Source organism: Trachemys scripta, chromosome 3 (assembly GCF_013100865.1).
Source record: "Trachemys scripta elegans isolate TJP31775 chromosome 3, CAS_Tse_1.0, whole genome shotgun sequence".
Lineage (NCBI taxonomy): Eukaryota > Metazoa > Chordata > Testudines > Emydidae > Trachemys > Trachemys scripta.
In genome coordinates this window covers 15,758,641-15,777,476 of record NC_048300.1, presented here as the reverse complement: position 1 = coordinate 15,777,476, position 18,836 = coordinate 15,758,641, and the positions used below count along the sequence as shown (strand labels likewise).

Below are 18,836 nucleotides of genomic sequence, written 5' to 3'. Positions count from 1 at the left end.
AGAACTTTCTGCCAACTCAGTCCACGGCATCACTTTGCCTACAGTAACTCTCTAGTTGCTGCTATCAATACCACCTCTTCCAATGCCAACATAATCCCAAATCATCTACACTCTCAGCAGCACTTACATTTTGCTGCCTCTTCTATAGTGTCATACCTGTATCTCTCAATGTGTTTCTGGACAATTCCATTCCTATAGAGTGTCCTTCAAGCTTTATTCAGTTTTTTATTACTGATTACATTGTTTATATTATCTCTGCTTTCCCCTCCTCGCTAGTCACCTTCCTTCTCACTTGGATTGACATCATGGCACCTACACTTCTAAACTTGTTAACAAGTAACTAGCGCACTCACCAGTTAAACTGATTTACATACATAGCAATTTTCTGTTAGTGCAATGCTGTTCATTTGGTGGGGCACAAGCTAGACGTGGGCCGAGAGGAAGCAGCATCTGATGAGTAGTACCCACACTAGCTGAGGGTATGGCAAAATACTGAGTCTCTAGGGCTCACTGGGAAACTAGGTAGGGGACGGCAGGAATAGCTCAATCCCCTCCTGCTGCTACTGCAACTCTGCCTCTTGTCTCTCTTCTTCCCTCTTCCACCCATCACCTAACCCCAGAGTATCTCCTAAATCCCATTTCCTCTGTCCATGCAGTGTTCAGCACCACGTACAGGAAGCACCTGTTTAGTGAGATGAGGGCTGCACAGGTGGGCAAAGGAAGGAGAGGTGAGAGAGAAGAAATCTCACCAGCATTTTCCTCCTCTATCAGCACCAGCCTATCTAACTCAATAACCCTAGCCTCACAAGCCTCCCATTCAGCAGCAGCAGTAGTCCCAACCACAAAATGGCTAATAAATGACTATTTTGCGCCCCAAATCCCACAAGATATAGTGGATTAAAAGGACTCTAGGATGTGGTGGGTTGCAGGACTTTATTTGGCCATTTAGTGAGTCACAGACCAAAGAATGTTGACGATCACCGTGTTAGAGAACAGAGAATTAATGTAAAGACAGCTAGATTCAATTCCTAGTTCAGTCATGGACACTGTGCACAGCAGGCTTGTACAAATTACTTAACAATTTAGTCACTTAATCTCTCCATATCTCAGTTTACTCATCTCTAAAATGGGAATTATAATATTTTTCCTCTCGGAAGGGTGTGCCTAAATTAGTGTTTGTAAAGTGCTCAGACTTCCTTCAGTGGAAGGTTCTAAGGAATTGCTTAACATTATCATTATTATTAACAAATGAGTTACTTGTGCAAACAGTCCATCTCCTGTTTCACCATTACTTTATATTTCCTACCATGTGAAGTAACTAATTTTTTCATTTTGTTGTTTAAGTGGCAGTAGTTTTTGTGATTACTCAGTAGTGCTGGTCAAAGAAGGGCTTTTGTTCTATAGTTAAAGATCAATGTAGAATGTAAAAGTACAAGCAAGGAAATAGGCCATGCTAAAAGGATACTTTCAGAATTGTAATCACCTTTGTTACAGAAGTATAAATAATACAGAGTACGGGTTGCAATAATGTAAAAAATGTTCATATTGAAAAATTCTTCAAATTAAGTACGTTCTGAATATCATATCACCCTATCAATGATTCAAGAATCCCCCCTCCCCCCAAAAAACCCACCTTGCTCCCGATGTCATGGTTTCACATTGCAGTTGTTCCATTGCTATTCAGATACTAAAAATTACACCAACAAAATTATTGTGAGTTAAGGCTGCTTCCTTAAATTTCAGTGTATCTACGCATTAGTTTTAGAACAGTGCATGATGTGAAATTTCCATATTACACACTTCAAACTGTTAAAAGAACATCAAGGGTGCAAAGTCAAGCACTAAAAAGTTAAGTAAATGCTATACATTAAGGTTGCTATACAACGTTAGTTTGGCCCCGTTGGGTGTATCCATCATGACACTCTTTAATTAAACGATAACTCCCCCCTCCCCTGACCCCTTTTAAACTTTAAACACCAAAACGTAATGGTGATTTGTGTGTGTAATTTCCTAGGTTTTTAAAAAAGCAAACTGCAGAAAGAGACATTCCATCATGCAGAATCACATAGACATTCACATGGGGTCATCAGCACAGCTGGAACCTTTAAATCTACAACACAGGTGTCTGGCACTTGAGCAGTAGTAGGTTACCTCTCTAGTGGCTGGCCGTACAGAGGATAAGAGAGAGACATTTTGCAAGAGGGTTTTCACTGTTATTTGCTGACAGCAGAGGAGTTCTGAAGCTCAGGAATCTTGGGATCCATTTCAGGCTCTGGAGGAGTGTGTACTCTAGTGGTCAGACACTTCTTCCACTGTATTCCCGGTCCTGACACCTCTGCCTTTGTCCCCCACAGCCAGGGCCGGCTCCAGGCACCAGCTTAACAAGCAGGTGCTTGGGGCGGCCAAGGGAGAGGGGCGGCACCTGCGGCAATTTGGGGGCGGCAGGTCCCTCACTCCCTCTAGGAGCGAAGGACCTGCCGCTGAACTGCCACCGCCGATCGCAGCTTTTTTTTTTCTCCCCCCAATTGCCGCCGGTCACGATTGCGGCTTTTTTTTTTTGCTTGGGGCGGCAGAAATGCTGGAGCCGGCCCTGCCCACAGCCTATCGCTGTCCCCGTCCTGTCTTTACCACACTCTCTTCCTGGCTCCTTGTCCCAGCCTCCTCGCCTAGCCAGTCCTACGATCCATCAACCCAAGCTCCTCATCACAGTCCCAGTCTCTCTCTGCTGACTCCTTGTCTGACTCCAATCTTTCCTGCATCCTGTCTCCCAGTCCCAGGCACCTTCCTCAGGCTCTTCATCCCAGTCTCCCTCTCAAGCTACTTGCCTCAGGCTCCTTCACTAGCCAGTCCCAGTCACCTCCCTTGGGCTCTTCAGCCAATCTCAGTGTCCCGTCCCCCCTTCCCCCCCCCCGGCACACTGTCCCAAATTTCTTGCCCATCCACTTCCTGTTTCCCTTCACCCATAGCTCCTCATCCTGGCTCAGTTCCTCTCCCCAACTGGCTCCCAATCCCAGTCTCCCCAGCCCCGGCCTCTCCTCCTCAGAGTCCTTATTCCAATCTATGACTTCTCTCACACACAAACACCCCACCCCCAGTCCAGCTATTGTCCTCTCTGCACTCCACTCAGACTGATTCCTCCCCTAGGCAGCCTGGGTGCCAGCAGGGAGATCACTGAAGGCACAGGAGAATCTCCCAGATCTCAGTTCTGGTGCTCAGTGCCACAGTGCCCCATAGCAGTCAGAAGCAGCAATCGCAGGGAAAGTTCTGCTTAGCTTTTGCAACCTTGAGCTGGAACATGCCCAGGACAGACAAAATCTTTGGAGAATTTAGATGCCAGCTTCTACTGAGCATGTGCAACATGTGATATTTCAAAGGCTTCTAGCTTGGCCAGCTCTGGGCAGTTTTTAACAAAAACAGCACATGCTACATTCTTGACATAAAGGCCAAGCACCTGCCAAATTTCAAATTTATTGTCCAAAACCACGGTGAAGCTACAGCTGTTCAACAAAAAGGTTGTAAGATTAAAAAAAAAAAAAAATGGGCAAAACAATGTATTTTCCCCAATCTCCTTTTCAGACATGACTGAATTATTTTTGCTGAAGCAATAAAAAAAAAATCCATCCTGAGACAGACACCCAGCATAGAAAATTTCAGCCAAAACGGTTAAAGGTTGGCAAAATTATAAGCAACTGAAAATAGGGTCTTCATAATAGGAAGTGTCAGGTAAGGACACGTCTTAAGTAAGGACATGTCTATGCTTCAAGCTGGGGTCTGATTCCCATCTCGCATGAACGTATTCATACTCCCATCTGAACTAGCACCCTATAAATAGCAGCACAGCTGCAGCAACACAGACAACACTGGCATGGACTAGTCACCCTATGTATGTATCCAGGGGGGTTACAGTGGGTTGGTACTCAGGGCCTCTAGCCCATGCTGCCACTGTCTGGGCTTCAGCAATCACACTTTTTAGTGTGTTAAATCAGATGAGAGCTAGCATGAGTATGTCTACATGAGCTAGGGATCACAACCCTCACTCGTAATGTAGACATAGCCTTAAGGAATCACTACCAGCTCCACCTATCATGTACCACTATATCGAGACACAACCCATTGTAATGAATTTGCCGAGCAGCAACAGTTCTGCAGAGTGCAATGTGATGAACCTGTTAAGGGTGGACGTGATGCTGCTTGTCTGGCTCCTCATTAAGGCAGCCAGGAGGAGAAGATTTTGTGGAAGTTGGGAAGAGAGTTGGAGATCTGGAGGGACACCGACGACGAAGGCAGATATTCATGGTGGCAGCTCAGGTGGAGTTTCTGGTGTGGCCAAGGTGCAATTGGGTCTATCTTGGTTTAACAGTTAATGGGACTCATGTGCATATAGTAGATAAGAAAATGTACATAATGTAAGAAGTACAAATTATGCCATACTTGATGCTCTGACATCACTCTTTCTTCAACAAGGGAAACAGACGTGTTTTAAGAGCCCCAAATCGACCACTGCTCAGAATGGTGCAAGAATATTAAGGCATATGCAAAAAAGCAGTGCAAGGAACGATGGTCTGGTAGTTAAGGCAAATGATTGGGACTTGAGAGATCTGGATTAGTTTCTCAGCTCTGCCCAGATTTCCTTTGTGGCCTGGGGAAAATCACTTTTGCCAAGATTTTCAAAAACAGACTTCAAGCTAACTTTAGGCTTCTAAATCCATAATTAGGCACCGTGATGGGGTGCGCTCCCCACATTGGCCCTGAAAGAGTTGAATTAGGCCAGAAGGGCCCAATCAGCTAAGTAAGCTGCAAATGGGGGAGATTTAGGTGGTGTGGAGGGCACTAATTAGAAGGAAGCTCACCTGTGAGGGAACAAGTGGGGCTTCTATAAAGCCAGGAGGCTGGCAACAGTGCCAACCTGTAATCTCTTTCCCTGAGGTAAGGGAGAAGGAAGGGGGCAGGGATCGGAACCCCTGAGAAAGGGTTTACCTAGCAGGCCAAAGAGAGAAGGCTGGAGAATAAAAAGCTTGGAGAAGCATAGTAAGAAGTAGTCCAGGGCCAAGAGCAGGCTGGTATATCTGCAGACCTTAACTGCTTGCTACTGGGCTCTGAGCTGGAACCCAGTGCAGAAGGTGGGCCTGGGTTCCCTTACCCTCCACTGCAGAGTGGCATTGCGTGAGGCAGTGAACAAGAAGACAGCTTGAGTCACTGTGGGAGTGACAGTCAGGTCAAAGAGCGTAAGGATTGCCTGACATTACTGGTACTGAAGAACTTTGAAAGACTCCCATGGAAGGGAAAATCACAGTGTGACCTGGCCAGAGTTACGAAGTCACAAAGCAGCCATTTTGTATTTGTGCATTTGATTTATCCTTCCTAACTGTAGTACTTTCCACTTGTCTTCACTGAATTTAATCTTGTTAGTTTCAGACCAATTCTCCAATTTGTCAAGGTCATTTTGCATTCTAATCCTGTCCTCCAAAATGCTTACAACCTCTCCTAGCTTGGTGTCATCTGCAAATTTTATAAGTATTCTCTCCCCTTCATTATCCAAGTCATTAATGAAAATATTGAATAGTACTTGCACCAGGACTGACCTCTGGGGACCGCACTAGATATACCCTACCAGTATGACAGTGAACTACTGATAACTACTCTAAGTTATGCTACTTCGGTCGCCTTACAGTGGTGTCTCCACCACGCTCTCCCGCCGACATACTTTACGCTTCTCAGGGATTTGGAATACAGAAGTCGATGGGAGAGTGCTCTGCCATCGACTCAGTGGGTCTTCACCAGACCTGCTAAAATTGACACTGCTGCATCGATCACAGGAATGCCGATCTAGTCGTAAGTATAGACATGGCCTGGGACGTCACCGGTTCTCCATGAATTCTCAACAATACTTGCCAATGGTTTCAAGATTGCTTCACCTAGTTTCTTAAGTACCCTAAGATGAACTTCATCAGGCCCTACCAACTTGAATACATCTAACTTATCTGAATATTCTTTAACCTGTTCTCTATTTCAGCTTGCATTTCTTTCCTCTTGCTGTTAATATTGTGTTGAGTATCTGATCGCCATTTACCTTTTTAGTGAAGACTGAAGCAAAATTAAACACCTCAGCTTCTTGATATCATCAATTATTTGCTCTCCTTCCCTGCTAAGTAGAGGACCTACACTTTCCTTCATTATTCTCTTGCTCCTAATGTATTTAAAGAATCATTTCTTATTGCCTTTCATGTCCCTTGCTGGGGTAACTCATTTTGTGCCTTACTCTTTTTGTCCCTACATGCTTGTGGTATTCTTTTGTACTCCTCTTCAGCAATTTGTTCATATTACTTCTTTTTATAGGATTTCTTTCTGATTTTCAGGTAATTAAAAAGCTCCTGATGAAGCCATATTGGCCTCTTACTATTCTTCCTATCTTTCCTAAGTATTGGGATAGTTTGCAGTTGTGCCTTTAATATTATCTCCTTGAAAAACTGCCAGCTCTCCTGAACTCCTTTTTCCCTTAGATTTTCTTCCCGGGGAACCTTACCTACCAATTCTCGGAGTTTCTTAAAGTCTGCTTTTTTGAAATCTTGGCCATAATTTCTCTGTGTTTCTGTTATCTGTAAAAATGAGGTTAATAATATTTTGTCTGTCTCATCTATTTAGATGTTTAGCTCTTTGGAGCAGAGACTGTATCTGAACATGTATATGTACAACACTTAGCTCAATGGGGCTTGATCTCCGTTGGAGCCTCTAGGCACTACAGTATAATGATTATTTGTTATACAAAGAAGTTCTTTGCTTTTGCCAAATACCAAACCTTGATATTTTAGTTTGTATTTAATTTCATTGCTTTTTAATGGCAGTCTACAAAAGAATATGGGGTGGGAAAAGTGAATCAGTGAAGTCTGTATTCAGGAGCAAAGGGATAATATCTCATCAGTGGAAATCCCTTTCTTGGATTCTCTGGATCCTGGTTATACCAGAAATCGTGCTACTGCAGATGCTCCATTGCCCTGGTAACTGTACACGAACCTGCACATCCCTCCTTGCTGGGATCTTGCTCATCTCTGACAGAAGCTTGGAGCCTGCACAGCTCCCCACTATTGTCGGAAGCTTTTAAATGAGAAGGGAATTGCTTGGCTGCATGAAACTATGAGTACAGGGCAATGGTACTGAATACTGGCACCGTTTTCCACAGGTGATGTTGATTTTTTCACTCCTGCAGGTAACGAAGGCACAGACAGCACAGCTGCTTCTGGGGTCCAGAAGCCACCTGGGCCCATATGCTGCTAGCCTGAGTATGCAATGGTGTCTGACCAAGTTATTACTGACTGGCACAGGAAAGCGTCCTACCGCTGAGGAAGAAATAAGACTGCCCCTCCCCCCTCTTTAGAAATCTTTCAGAGAGGAAAGCCGAGAACCCCCATGAAAGTTTCTTTGAGATTTTGCAGATTGTTTATGTACACAGGACATCCCTGTAAATGTTAGGGGATGATAGGTAAATAACAATGCTACCTCTCTTTGTTGCACTGCTCTCTCTTCTAGCATGGATACATTAATTAAAAGTCAATAGCTGTGTCTTATTAAGTTAGGGGCGCCATCAGTACATCATTGGAATGGGAAATACAATTACACACTTACCTAAATTTCCTCCCCCTGCATCAGGCTCGCCTGTGTTCGACTACCGGCACTGACTGCACTGCGGTGGAGTCTCAAACAGGTCCTGGCTCACAGCATAGCTGGATCCCTTGGTTGCATGCCCCCCATCCTCCTTTCCGATCATGCCAGGGGCCTGTGGCTTGGGCTCCTTGGAGGTATCCATGGTGGTGAGTTCTCCACCAAGTACAGCATGCAGCTCTTCGTCAAAGCAACAGGTCTGCGGCTTGGCACCAGATCAACTGTTGGCCTCCCCGGCCTTCTGATATGCCTGATGCTGTTCCTTTGCTTTCAGGTGGCACTGCTGCCAGTCTCTGTCATACCCCTTCTCCTGCATCCCCCGTGCAATCTGCTCATAGATATCTATGCTTGGGTCTGTAGCTGTGCTTGTACAATCTCTTCTCACCACAGGCCCAGGAGATCCAATATCTCCTGTCCACTCCACGTCGGAGCATGTGTGGAGTGTGTAGCCAGCATGGTCAGTTGCACATAACAAAGGAGAGTTCACCAATGTGCTCACCAAGCTGAACAATCAGGAAATGGCATTTCAAGAATGTGCAGGGCTTTAGAGGAGAGGGGGGCCTTCTGGTCTCCAGGACCATGGGAATCAAGCATTAAGGGCCAGCTGCTGGTGGACTGTTAGGGTCGACATAAGTAACACAGTGTCTACACTTGCACAGCATTGACCTCTGTACACTGACCATGCCCAGTGCCGCTCGAGCGGGTGGTGTTACCATGTTGGCGTAACGGGGCACGGATATCAATGGGAGACAAATTTAAGTGTAGACCTTTGGACAAGTAGGTGGATGCAAGGCAGCTTATGTTGACCTAACTTGCTAGTGTAGACCAGGCCTGAGACTCTTTCCTTTCGCTGAATGCTGAGGAGACAGTGAGATCCGCCCCTGGGGGCCGGAGACATCAGCAACCAATCTGACTAATTAAGTTCTGACTAATTAAGCAGTGGTTTGATAGGTATGACAAGGAATCCCATTCAACTCTTAAATGGAATGGTGATTGCTACAACACAGGGCCTGAAGGACAGTAGTAGGTTTAAAATTGAGATCCTCAGCTTGGTGCTGTGTTGGAGAGGTAGAAAGCTTTCTTCCATCTCTTCCCCACCCAACAAGTAAACACACATGCAATAATATGCTAAATCGGTTTTAAAAGGCTCCCTTTAACGTATAAACTCATTATATGAAATGCTTAGTCCATTACAGATGCACAAAGGGTAGTAACTGCTGATTTACAGGAGATGCAATTCATACTTAAATGGGTCGGCTGTTATACCTCAAAAATACCTAGTCTGCACACTGCAGCCTACAATATTTTTAGCTTTAGTGCCATTATAATAGATCAAGCCCAAGTACTGTGCAACTTGATTTTCTTCCCTCTCATTGCACAGAGCTGTCCTGGAATATTTGTTACCAGAAGCGCCTTTTCTCTTTTGTCACTGCTGTCATCAAGTAGCTCTACCGTTGGTTTCTCAATATGCATATATGAGTGAGTGAGTGAGGGAGGGTGCACCTTATTAAGGTACATAGATTTTAAGATGACTTAAGATGGCTTCCCGGCTCTTTGAGCTCTGGTCAAGTGAAAAATTCTCTAAGTTGTATCTGTTCTTATCAGTTTAATATCTGATATGTCCTTTATTAGAAGATGCATACAATACACACAGAGGTACTTTAATCAGCAATCACAACATTTGGTTATGAAAAACCTACCTTAGGAGAAGAAGAAAGCTCCTTCACTGCAGGAACAGCTGACATATTCTCACTCATTCCTGTCTCTGTCTTTGGTGAGAAGACTGGTGGTGCAGGAGCCTTTCTTTTCATCTTTTCTGCTTCTTGCAGTGTAGTAACTTGATTATTTAAAGCAGGGCTTGATTTTGGTTCATAAAATGGATTTGATCTAATTAAAAGAAGGGAAACATATTTCTTTGCTATCTCTTTGCACTTTCAAAACAAAAATAATAGTTGATTGTTTTGATTGTGCTGTTGCTGCCTTTTAAGACTGATGAGTGAATTATGTACAGCCAGCAATTGCTTTAGGCCAGCATTTGTAAAACTGGGTATCTAAAGCTAGGTTCCTAAGTCCATATTTAGCTGCCTATAGAAAAGTGGCCAAGCACCCACAAGTTTCATTGAAGTTGATGGATGCTGGAGGTGCTAAACAACTTTGAGAATCTAGAGACTTTTATTTAGATAATTAAATGTGGATTTTGGAGCCCAACTTTAGATACCCTATGTTTAAAAATCTTGGCCTCAGCATATTTATATACAGTTAAAGTCAAGTACATTTTCATTTCAGTCACAAACAGCCATCATATAATTCTGAGAACACGCAATGGAACACAAAACAGCACAGGAAAATAATGGCTAATGGTGTTTGCATAGATAAATAGCTATAATTTGTTTTGCACATTATTTGGCGAAACATCTTTAAAGAAACCCAGCCAAACATGTTCATGTGTAGTCTGACGCACTATCACCTCAGCTGCACCATTTATAGTCTTTCTCTCTCTATGCTAAATAAAATAAGCACTTTCCTAGCATTCACACCTTTTAGCCAGGTCTCCAGTGATTCTTATGTCCAGCTGATAATACAAGAGCTTCTCCTAAGCATTTAACGTATTTACTCTCAGCATGTAAAATAGATAGCAATATTGTATCTAATAAGGGGCCCTTCTCTGTATCAAGCTAATTTATTCACTTTCTCTCTTATTTCCCATTCTTTTCAATATTTCCAACAACAGACCTCCACTTATAAAAATAATCTGATCCACTATTCCATCCTTTACTATTCTACACTTTCCCAGTAAGATAAATAAATAAATCTATGTATAAATTGCTGAACTCTGTGCTCATGCAGTGACATAACAAATTCCCAAGACAGACCTAAATACAATTAGATGAAGTGCAACACGTCAAAAATAAATAGCCTCAGTCCCTTGAATTCATTTTTAGATGGAAACAATATTGTATCCAGCATTAGGTAAGAGGTTAAGCACCCATATCCAGTCAGAATTTTCCTCTCAGTGCTAGAGAATCAAACTGGTAGGCAGTTTTTAGACAAATGAAACTTTAAAAATTGAACTATTATAATAATATTCTTCATTAATAGCTGATTTATCACTCCATTTCCTTTCCTATTTCACTTTAAAAACAAAAAACCCTTTAAGAATATTTTAGTTTTATTGAAATGCCTTAGAAATGACTTTGATGCAGTTTTGCCCCTTTCTTCTTTATCAGTGAGCAGAAGAAAGTAATTGTTGTGTTACACCACAGAGAATAATTTACTCCGGAAGGGTGAAGTTTAGTAAACACATCTGTGGGAATGTGGAGAAGGGAGGGAGAAACTAAAACAACCATTCAGCAACTGGCTTGGTGCATGAAGCTCACCTTACTGTGGGACTCCTGCTGTTTATTACAGAGAAAGATCTAGATACCCAAGTGAAAGGAGAGATTAAGACTAAAATAACAAGTCCGCTGACTGAAGGCATCTTTGAGGTGTTCTCACTTCAGCACTTATCAAATGCAAAAAACACTAGTGAAATCAAAGCTAAGGGTGATGTCAAAATAACTGTTTAAACAAAAAAAGGATGGACATACTCCAGGGAGGAGGAGGAAAACGGACGGTATTCGGTTTAGAACCGAAGACTGAACAGTACCTGTCAATTGTTCTAATTTTGCTGACAACCTTGTTGAGCTGTCTTCAAACATTACAGAGTTCAAAGGAAGGTGAAAATAAAAATGAAAAAAGATAAAGAGTGAAGAACAATATGTTTTAAGGAGATCACAATGTTTTCTTTAGTTTCACAATTTAGTCTTCTGACTAGCCAGCAAATGCAACATGTTTTGACAATGAACTAACTGACCCTCTACACCCTTACTTAGAATTACAGAAATTATGTGCACTGGGACTTTTCTAAGAAGTTAATGTTAATTTGCTGTGAGTAAAAAGTTCAGATTAATGGGAGTAAAGAAATCTGAGAGCTGGGTGGAACCACATTTTAAAATTAATTTTCTTACATTCCTGCTCTTAAATAAAGACTTTTACCACAACACATTTACCAAGAAGCAAGGCCTACAATTAAGTAAGTTACAGGCTTGTTTAGAATTTGCTTTAAAACATAGGCTGTATCTACATTCAGTGTATATTAAAGACAGAGCACATAGACGTTACACTTTTCACCTCATTTTAAAACCAGTCCTAAAAGTTTCTTTGAATTGTTAATTTTGATAAGATTCCTAAAATATTAGAAGCATGACACAGGCTCGGTTTCTAATGGTAAATTATAATGTAAAACCCAAGTTTTGAAGTCAGTCGATTACTTCAGATTTACAGATTTGTAACACAGCAGAATTTGGCTCGTGTTCGGTTGCCTGGTGAGCAAGACCAGGCAAAATCTGGCTGAATGAATCCTGGCTGGAAGATATTAATTGGCTCATGCAGTCTGTGCTTCAACTATATTATATAACCAACGGTTATAATGGAATTTATCTAGAGAGAAGCTGAACTGTCCATCCCAAGATAAGGCACCCAGCAAACATCTCAGCAATCAGTAGTCATCAACACCGCAGTTAGTTGCTTCTCTAGTACATCAAACAACTTCAAGAAGTAAGAAAACATAGTTGCAACTTTCATCAACTATAGTGCCCTCCATTAATTCAGTCAGGTTAATGAGAATAGAAACTATGGAACCAAATCATTTGATTTGAAAATAACTTCCATTTTTTATTTTGAGCTATTCGATATGTTTTGGGCTGGTATTACTGGCTAATGAAAATCATTTTATTGAAGGAAGAGCTAAATTCCAAATGAAACAATTAAAAGAATAGGCCAAGTGTGATACTATAAAAGAGTGCAATTTAAAGAGGTGCGTACTTATGCAATTTTCAAATGCTTAACTTTAGTTAACTTAGCAAAGCAACTATTCTTTATTAAGGAGTAGCCACTGGCCAATTTTGATTTTTTTTTTTTTTTTTAAAAACTTGAGCGCATTTTTAAAATGCACAAGTAATTTTTGGTGCTTGCCTAGAATTAAAAAATGGCCAAATTAACTTTATTCAAACTTTGCAAACACTTCCCTCTTTAAGCTATGACCAAAATTTCAACCCACAAGAGATCTGTTTTGAGTTTCCTGATAGTAGAATATCCTTAATAGAACATGTAAGCTGTAGCACTGCCACCACAATATACTTATGATAAATAATTTTGCATTTACATACATATTCTGACGATATCAATCATCAATGAAGCAAGTCTCCATTAAGCAAACCATCTTAAGTCAATATTTTTACCAATAGAGAAAGTAAGGCATAGAGGTGTTATGTACTTTGCCCAAGGTTACATAGCAACTCTGTGGCAGACCTGGATTAGAAATCAACTCTCAGGGCACTCTAGTAGTAGAGTTATGCATAGGGCTATACATGCCTTTAAACAGATTTCCTGATTTAAGTACACTAAATCATGCTTCCTCTAATTTATTCCATTAGGATTTTCTAATGTTAAGGACATTTTGCATTGGTATTTAACTTAAAAAAAATCCCAGATCCCAGTGCTAAGTAATTTAACATTTAGCGATCACTTTTCTTAGGCATGAGCGATATCCAGAGCTGTGGTCAGAGTTTAATATATGGCTCACTCAAAATAGAAGTCTCGCACTGAAGAGATCTAATGGCATGAACTTTTAGTTAAAAAAAAGTTAGATTGCCATTATGTCATTGGCCCTACAGAAGCAAGTCCCCAGTCACATTCCAGTTCCCATTCCTGCCTCCTACCCTCTCATAATGATAGTTCTAACATTTTTAAAATCATTTATTTCATCTTGTCTACAAGACTGAGTCCAAAATCCATGTTCTGCCCTCTTGAAAGGATAATGGGACCAGGCACCTGATTTTAAAAGTTTTCTCATCCTTATTCTTGGTAGTGAGCATCCAATTTAACATGAACACAGCAAGAGGAATACAGAGTGATTCATGAAGTATACTGCAATAAAAAAAATAAAATAAAAAAAAAAACCCAAATCCCAAACACAAAAAACCCTTTAAATGCAAGGGTAAAAATGCATTGCTTTTCAAGTGAGGAAGGGAAATATCCTTTGGGATCCTTCTATTTGTCATGTTGCCCTCCTATTACTCTCAAAACCACTCTCAATGAAAGGATCTGCTCATTGCTGCTCAAAAATGCAAACAGAATGACAGGATGTATAAAGAGTGATACAGAAGATATTACTGAAAGTTTTATAATGCCATAATGCTGTTATACAAGTCAATGGTTTGCCCATGTCTTCAACATGTGTTTAGGTCTAGTCACCCCATCTTAAAATAGATATACAGTAGCAGAAATAGGAGCATCCAGAGACGGGCGATGAAAATGATTAGAGACACGGAGAGACTTCTGTATGAAGAGAGATTGCAAAGGTTAGGACCAGTTAGCTCAGAGAAGAGACAAATAAGAGGGAACATGATAGAGATCTATAAGATAATGAAGGGTATATAGAGGAGAGTAAATCAGGTGCTCCTAATTGTCCTTTTTTTATAAAAAAAAGTACAAGGGGACATTCAACAAAATGAAGGGAAACACATTTGATATCTGCAAAAAGGAAATACATTTTACACAGTGCATACCTGTCACCATACCGTGCCACTGAGGCCTAAAACTTAGCAGGGTTAAAAAACGGTTACATATTTATATAGATAAGGATATCCACAGTCACATTCGATAGAATACAAAATGTACAAAGGGAAATAAACTCTCAGGCTTCAGGGCACAAGCAAACCACTAACTTACAGGAGTGAGGAAAAGCTTCCCCTATATACTCATCATTCCATAACTGTTTTTCATGGGGTTTCTTCCATTTTCCACAGAAGCATCTGATGATTGCTGCTACCTGGCAAAGGATACTGATCTAGATGGACCACTGGTCTAACCCAGTATACCAATCCCTATGTTCCTAAACAGGCCTTGTGTCATAACAATCCACAATGCAGAACTACAAATGTCTCCCTTGCCCCCATTCAACTCCATACATTTAATAAACTGTCCCCACAACTTTTCCAAGGCTTTACCTCCTTAGGAACCTGTGAAGCAGTAGGAACGGTCTCCAGTGGCGACTATGATGTAAAAGTCTAATTTACTATGCTATTTAACCGCTTCACCCTCCATTTTAATAATGAAAATACAGGCCAGCTTAGGTTTGAACAACATTTATCCTTGCAGGGTTCGTTTTTACCTTCCATTAAGAAAATAAAGCAAATAGGGACTGTAAATCCCCCTAAGAGACTTGAAAAATACAAAATTAAAACAAACCAAAAGCTGCTGTAACAAAGAGCTACTGAAATCCACAATCTCAAAGACAGGAAGGAAGAACAAGCCTGCCCTTTAAAACACTGCAGTGGCCTGTCTGGCACAGATTTGTTTACGATAGGGATGTGGGCGTAAGTAAAATAAAGAAAAAATCCTTCACTTGCCACTCCATTGTCACCTTTGTCTCTTTCCTCTCTTCTTCCTCAGTCTTTGCTGTTCTCTGTCCCCATCTCTTTGTGTATGTATATTAATATTTTCCCCTTCAGACGCCCCCGATCAGTGAGTGATCATGAATGTCTAGTGTCACTGTCAACAGCGCAATCATACTCTCGGTCTGGGAAGATACAGCAGCCGGTGCAGTTTGTTCAGAAAACCAACTCCCCCCCCCCGCAACACTGAATGGAGCTGGCAGAGAAAGCATTCCCTAATGCCAATTTTTCACAGCAGAACAAAAACCAAGCACAACAAAAACCCAACAAAACTAAAAAAAACCCAAAAATTCACAGGCACAGAACTTAAGAGAAAATGAACCCCGGGGTCCTATACACATTTCTATCAGCGTGCATGGAACTTCTTCAGTTTCCTAGAATACAGCTATAAACAGAGCAAACATGAGGATAAAACATGACACCTGTATTACTATTAAATATAAGAGCCATGCAAGTGTCATGCCATAATAAATCTCATCAAGGTCTTTACAATTAAAAGTTAATTACAGTTGTAGTCTGTAAAATTGCTCATGTATAATCACCATAAATCCTTGCATGGGTGGTGCGGTTGCTGAGTAATAACCATACTCTTAAGGTGATTAAAGACACAAGCACACCTTACGTTTGTGCCTTCAATCATCCCAAATTGCCTGGTTATTGCAAAAATGCCCTCACACCCTATTCTGCTTCATTACTAGAACATAAGACAGCCAAACACGGTCTTATAAAAATTTTAGATAGGGTTCTTCGACTCCAAGGCCAGAAGGGACCATTGTAGTCATCTAGTCTGACCTCCTGTATATCACAGGCCAGAGAACTCCCCCAAAATAATTCCCAGAGCAGATCTTTTAGATAAAAACCATCCAACCTTGATTTTAGAATGGTCAGTGATGAAGAATTATTAGAAACAAATTCCAAGGAAGTGAACAGGGTGTTTCTCTTTCATCCTTTCAAGTAGTTGCTGTCTTTATGGGGTTCCCAATGATTCAACATTTGCTATACAGATTCCCAGATCTATCAGTTCACCCAAAGTGCACTCATCCCAAGAACTCTCACTTTCATTAAGAGTAAACATACTTTGTTTTAAGAAAAAAACAATAGCAACAAGACAGGAAGGACCAAGGCCCACCAATCGTCCCTCTCTACCTCACTTGAAATTACTCAGTGTTGCTGAGAAAGGCAAAATCTTTCCTAAGGTATATGCAGAAAAACGCCCCCACAGATCCTGTAAACATGCTTGGGAGACTGATGAATTCTGTCCTGTGTATGTGGGCAAGAACCACCCTGGTTAAATCCATGTATACTTTGAGATTATGCCAACAATCCCACTAATACTTTAAGATTGCTTCAAGATGAAATATTATACTTACTCATCTAACTCTTCCTCTTCAGTTTTAGTAGTATCTGCATAGAGGTATTTACTCATGTCCACCGGTCTTACATTTTTCCTTTTTGCAGGTTGTGGAGGATAATCTTTGACAGTTACAAACATTTCGGGTTCAGGATCTGGCTCATCAAATGGGTTCAAGTACTCTGGAGCACCTTCCTCTTTAAAGGGATTATAATTATCGCTATCGTGAGAGTCTTCTGGTTTTGAAGATGAAGCTGTTTCAGCATCGTGGTCTATAAAAAGCATTTTGAAAAAGATGATTTAATATAGAATACATTCAAAACTATTTTAGCAGATCTTTATACAGTATTTTCAGGGGCTTATGAATAAAAGTTTGCCTTGTAATACCTTGCTCTGAACTGAAACTTGGAATCTAAGATCTTTGCCTTGAAGTGAATGTTAATGCTTTATTTACAGTGGGATCTTGTTTAGCCAAAAATAAGCTGTGAAAGGTAATGTCCCCGGAGGGGTGGGGACACTTTGGGTATGTCTACACTGCAATTAAAAACTTACGCCTGGCCCATGGCAGCTGACTTGGGCTCGCAGGGCTCAGGCTCAGGGGCTGTTTAATTGAAGTGTAGACATTTGGGCTTCCGCTGGAGCCCAGGATCTAGGATCTTGCAAGGTGGGAGGGTCCCCAGAGCTTGAGCGACAGCCCAAGTCCGAACATCTATATTGCAATGAAACAGCCCCCTAGCCCGAGCTGGAGTCAGCTGGCACTGGCCAGCCATGGGTGTCTAGCTGCAGTGTACACACACCCTTTGAGAAGTTTCCCACTTATCCAAAACTTCTTTCAGCCACATTAGTCATTTGTCCCTCATTCACTCATGTAAATACGATCTCAATAGATGTGATTTTCTTTTAGCAGATTTTCCCAATTAGGTTATTCAGGTCCCAATAATAATGCTTTAAATGCTTCTTTGTACTCTTATAATTTATAAAGATTTCCTTAATGAAATGACATTTTGTAGGCCCTTAATGATGGTGGCAGGGATTGGGACCCTTCCATGTCTTATTTAAAACATGCGATCTATTAACACTGGAAAATCATTTATTAGGCAAGTTAATGACTAATCACACACATTTAGTATACATATCAGAACTGCTGCCATAGATTTTTGATAACAATAGTAAATACACTCTCTCTATTACAACAAATTTAAATTATGCTGAAAGAGATACACAATCAGATTAATAATACAGTTTGGGATTTATAGCCAGCTACTCTACACAATTCTTTCTAGCAACAGAAATTACAGGGAGATTGTTTGCAGATATCTTTGTGACTGGAATAATATAAAAACATATATAGACAGAGAATGTTAACCACACTGAAATGTGTCAGGACTAACCCCACTATTCTTGCAATCATAAATGGTCAGGAGTTCATCTTACTATCTGATCTGACAAGATGGCATTATTGCAGGAAAGTGAGTACTAACCCCATGCAAGTAGGATCTTTACTAGCAGTTTTAACTAAAAACTTTATTTGCAATAACGGTTCACAGTTTATTCATGATGAGAAGTGCCCTTTATTTTTGGAGCTTTGAAATTACTGAGTTGAACAGAATAGATTATTTCAAATTTAAAAGACAGACATTATTTATATGGCACTAGAGCACAAAGATCCCCAAAAGGGCCTTGTCCACACTTGGGATTTGCTCCAGTACAGCCACTGATGACAAGCCAGTATAGACAATCATATACTGCTACTTGTGCTTCTTGGAGCTTATTCCCACTTGAAACCAGTGTAAACTGCACTGGTGTAAACTGTGGCTTACAGCAATTTACCCAATTTATGTTGGGGATTTGCACGCTGATGGCTGGAGTCAAGTTAAATCCCCACCGTAGATAAGACCTGAATTTTCTGAGGTTACCAGGATGAACCATTAAGTTGTACACACAGCAAGCCTACGACCACAGGAACGTATTACTGTTTAACTTTATTCTCATTTCCACTTTGCTCCTATTGTTAGTCACACTCACTTGTGTCTTGTCTTAAATTAGATTATAAAGTGTTTGGGCCAGGACTGTGTTCTGTACATTTATATATCAGAGGAGTAGCCGTATTAGTCTGAATCTGTAAAAAGCAACAGAGGGTCCTGTGGCACCTTTAAGACTAACAGAAGTATTGGGAGCATAAGCTTTCGTGGGTAAGAACCTCACTTCTTCAGATTCAAGGCTTGCATCTGAAGAAGTGAGGTTCTTACCCACGAAAGCTTATGCTCCCAATACTTCTGTTAGTCTTAAAGGTGCCACAGGACCCTCTGTTGCTTTTTACAGATTCAGACTAA

General features: G+C 41.0%; 1 protein-coding gene across 11 annotated transcripts in view; it reads right to left on the bottom strand.

The window, feature by feature from the left end:
* The window catches only part of EHBP1 (EH domain binding protein 1), a 327,133-nt gene that overhangs the window by 139,757 nt on the left and 168,540 nt on the right, over window positions 1-18,836 (bottom strand). For 6 of the 11 annotated variants that reach the window (XM_034764185.1, XM_034764184.1, XM_034764191.1 and 3 more), the window contains 2 exons: window positions 16,523-16,775; window positions 9,357-9,543 (listed from right to left, as the gene is read on the bottom strand). In XM_034764185.1, coding sequence (XP_034620076.1) covers window positions 9,357-9,543; window positions 16,523-16,775 — 440 coding nt within the window. Of the gene's footprint in view, window positions 1-9,356; window positions 9,544-11,302; window positions 11,345-16,522; window positions 16,776-18,836 lie in introns of all 11 variants that reach the window. The other 5 variants (XM_034764183.1, XM_034764182.1, XM_034764189.1 and 2 more) reach the window with 1 other exon arrangement.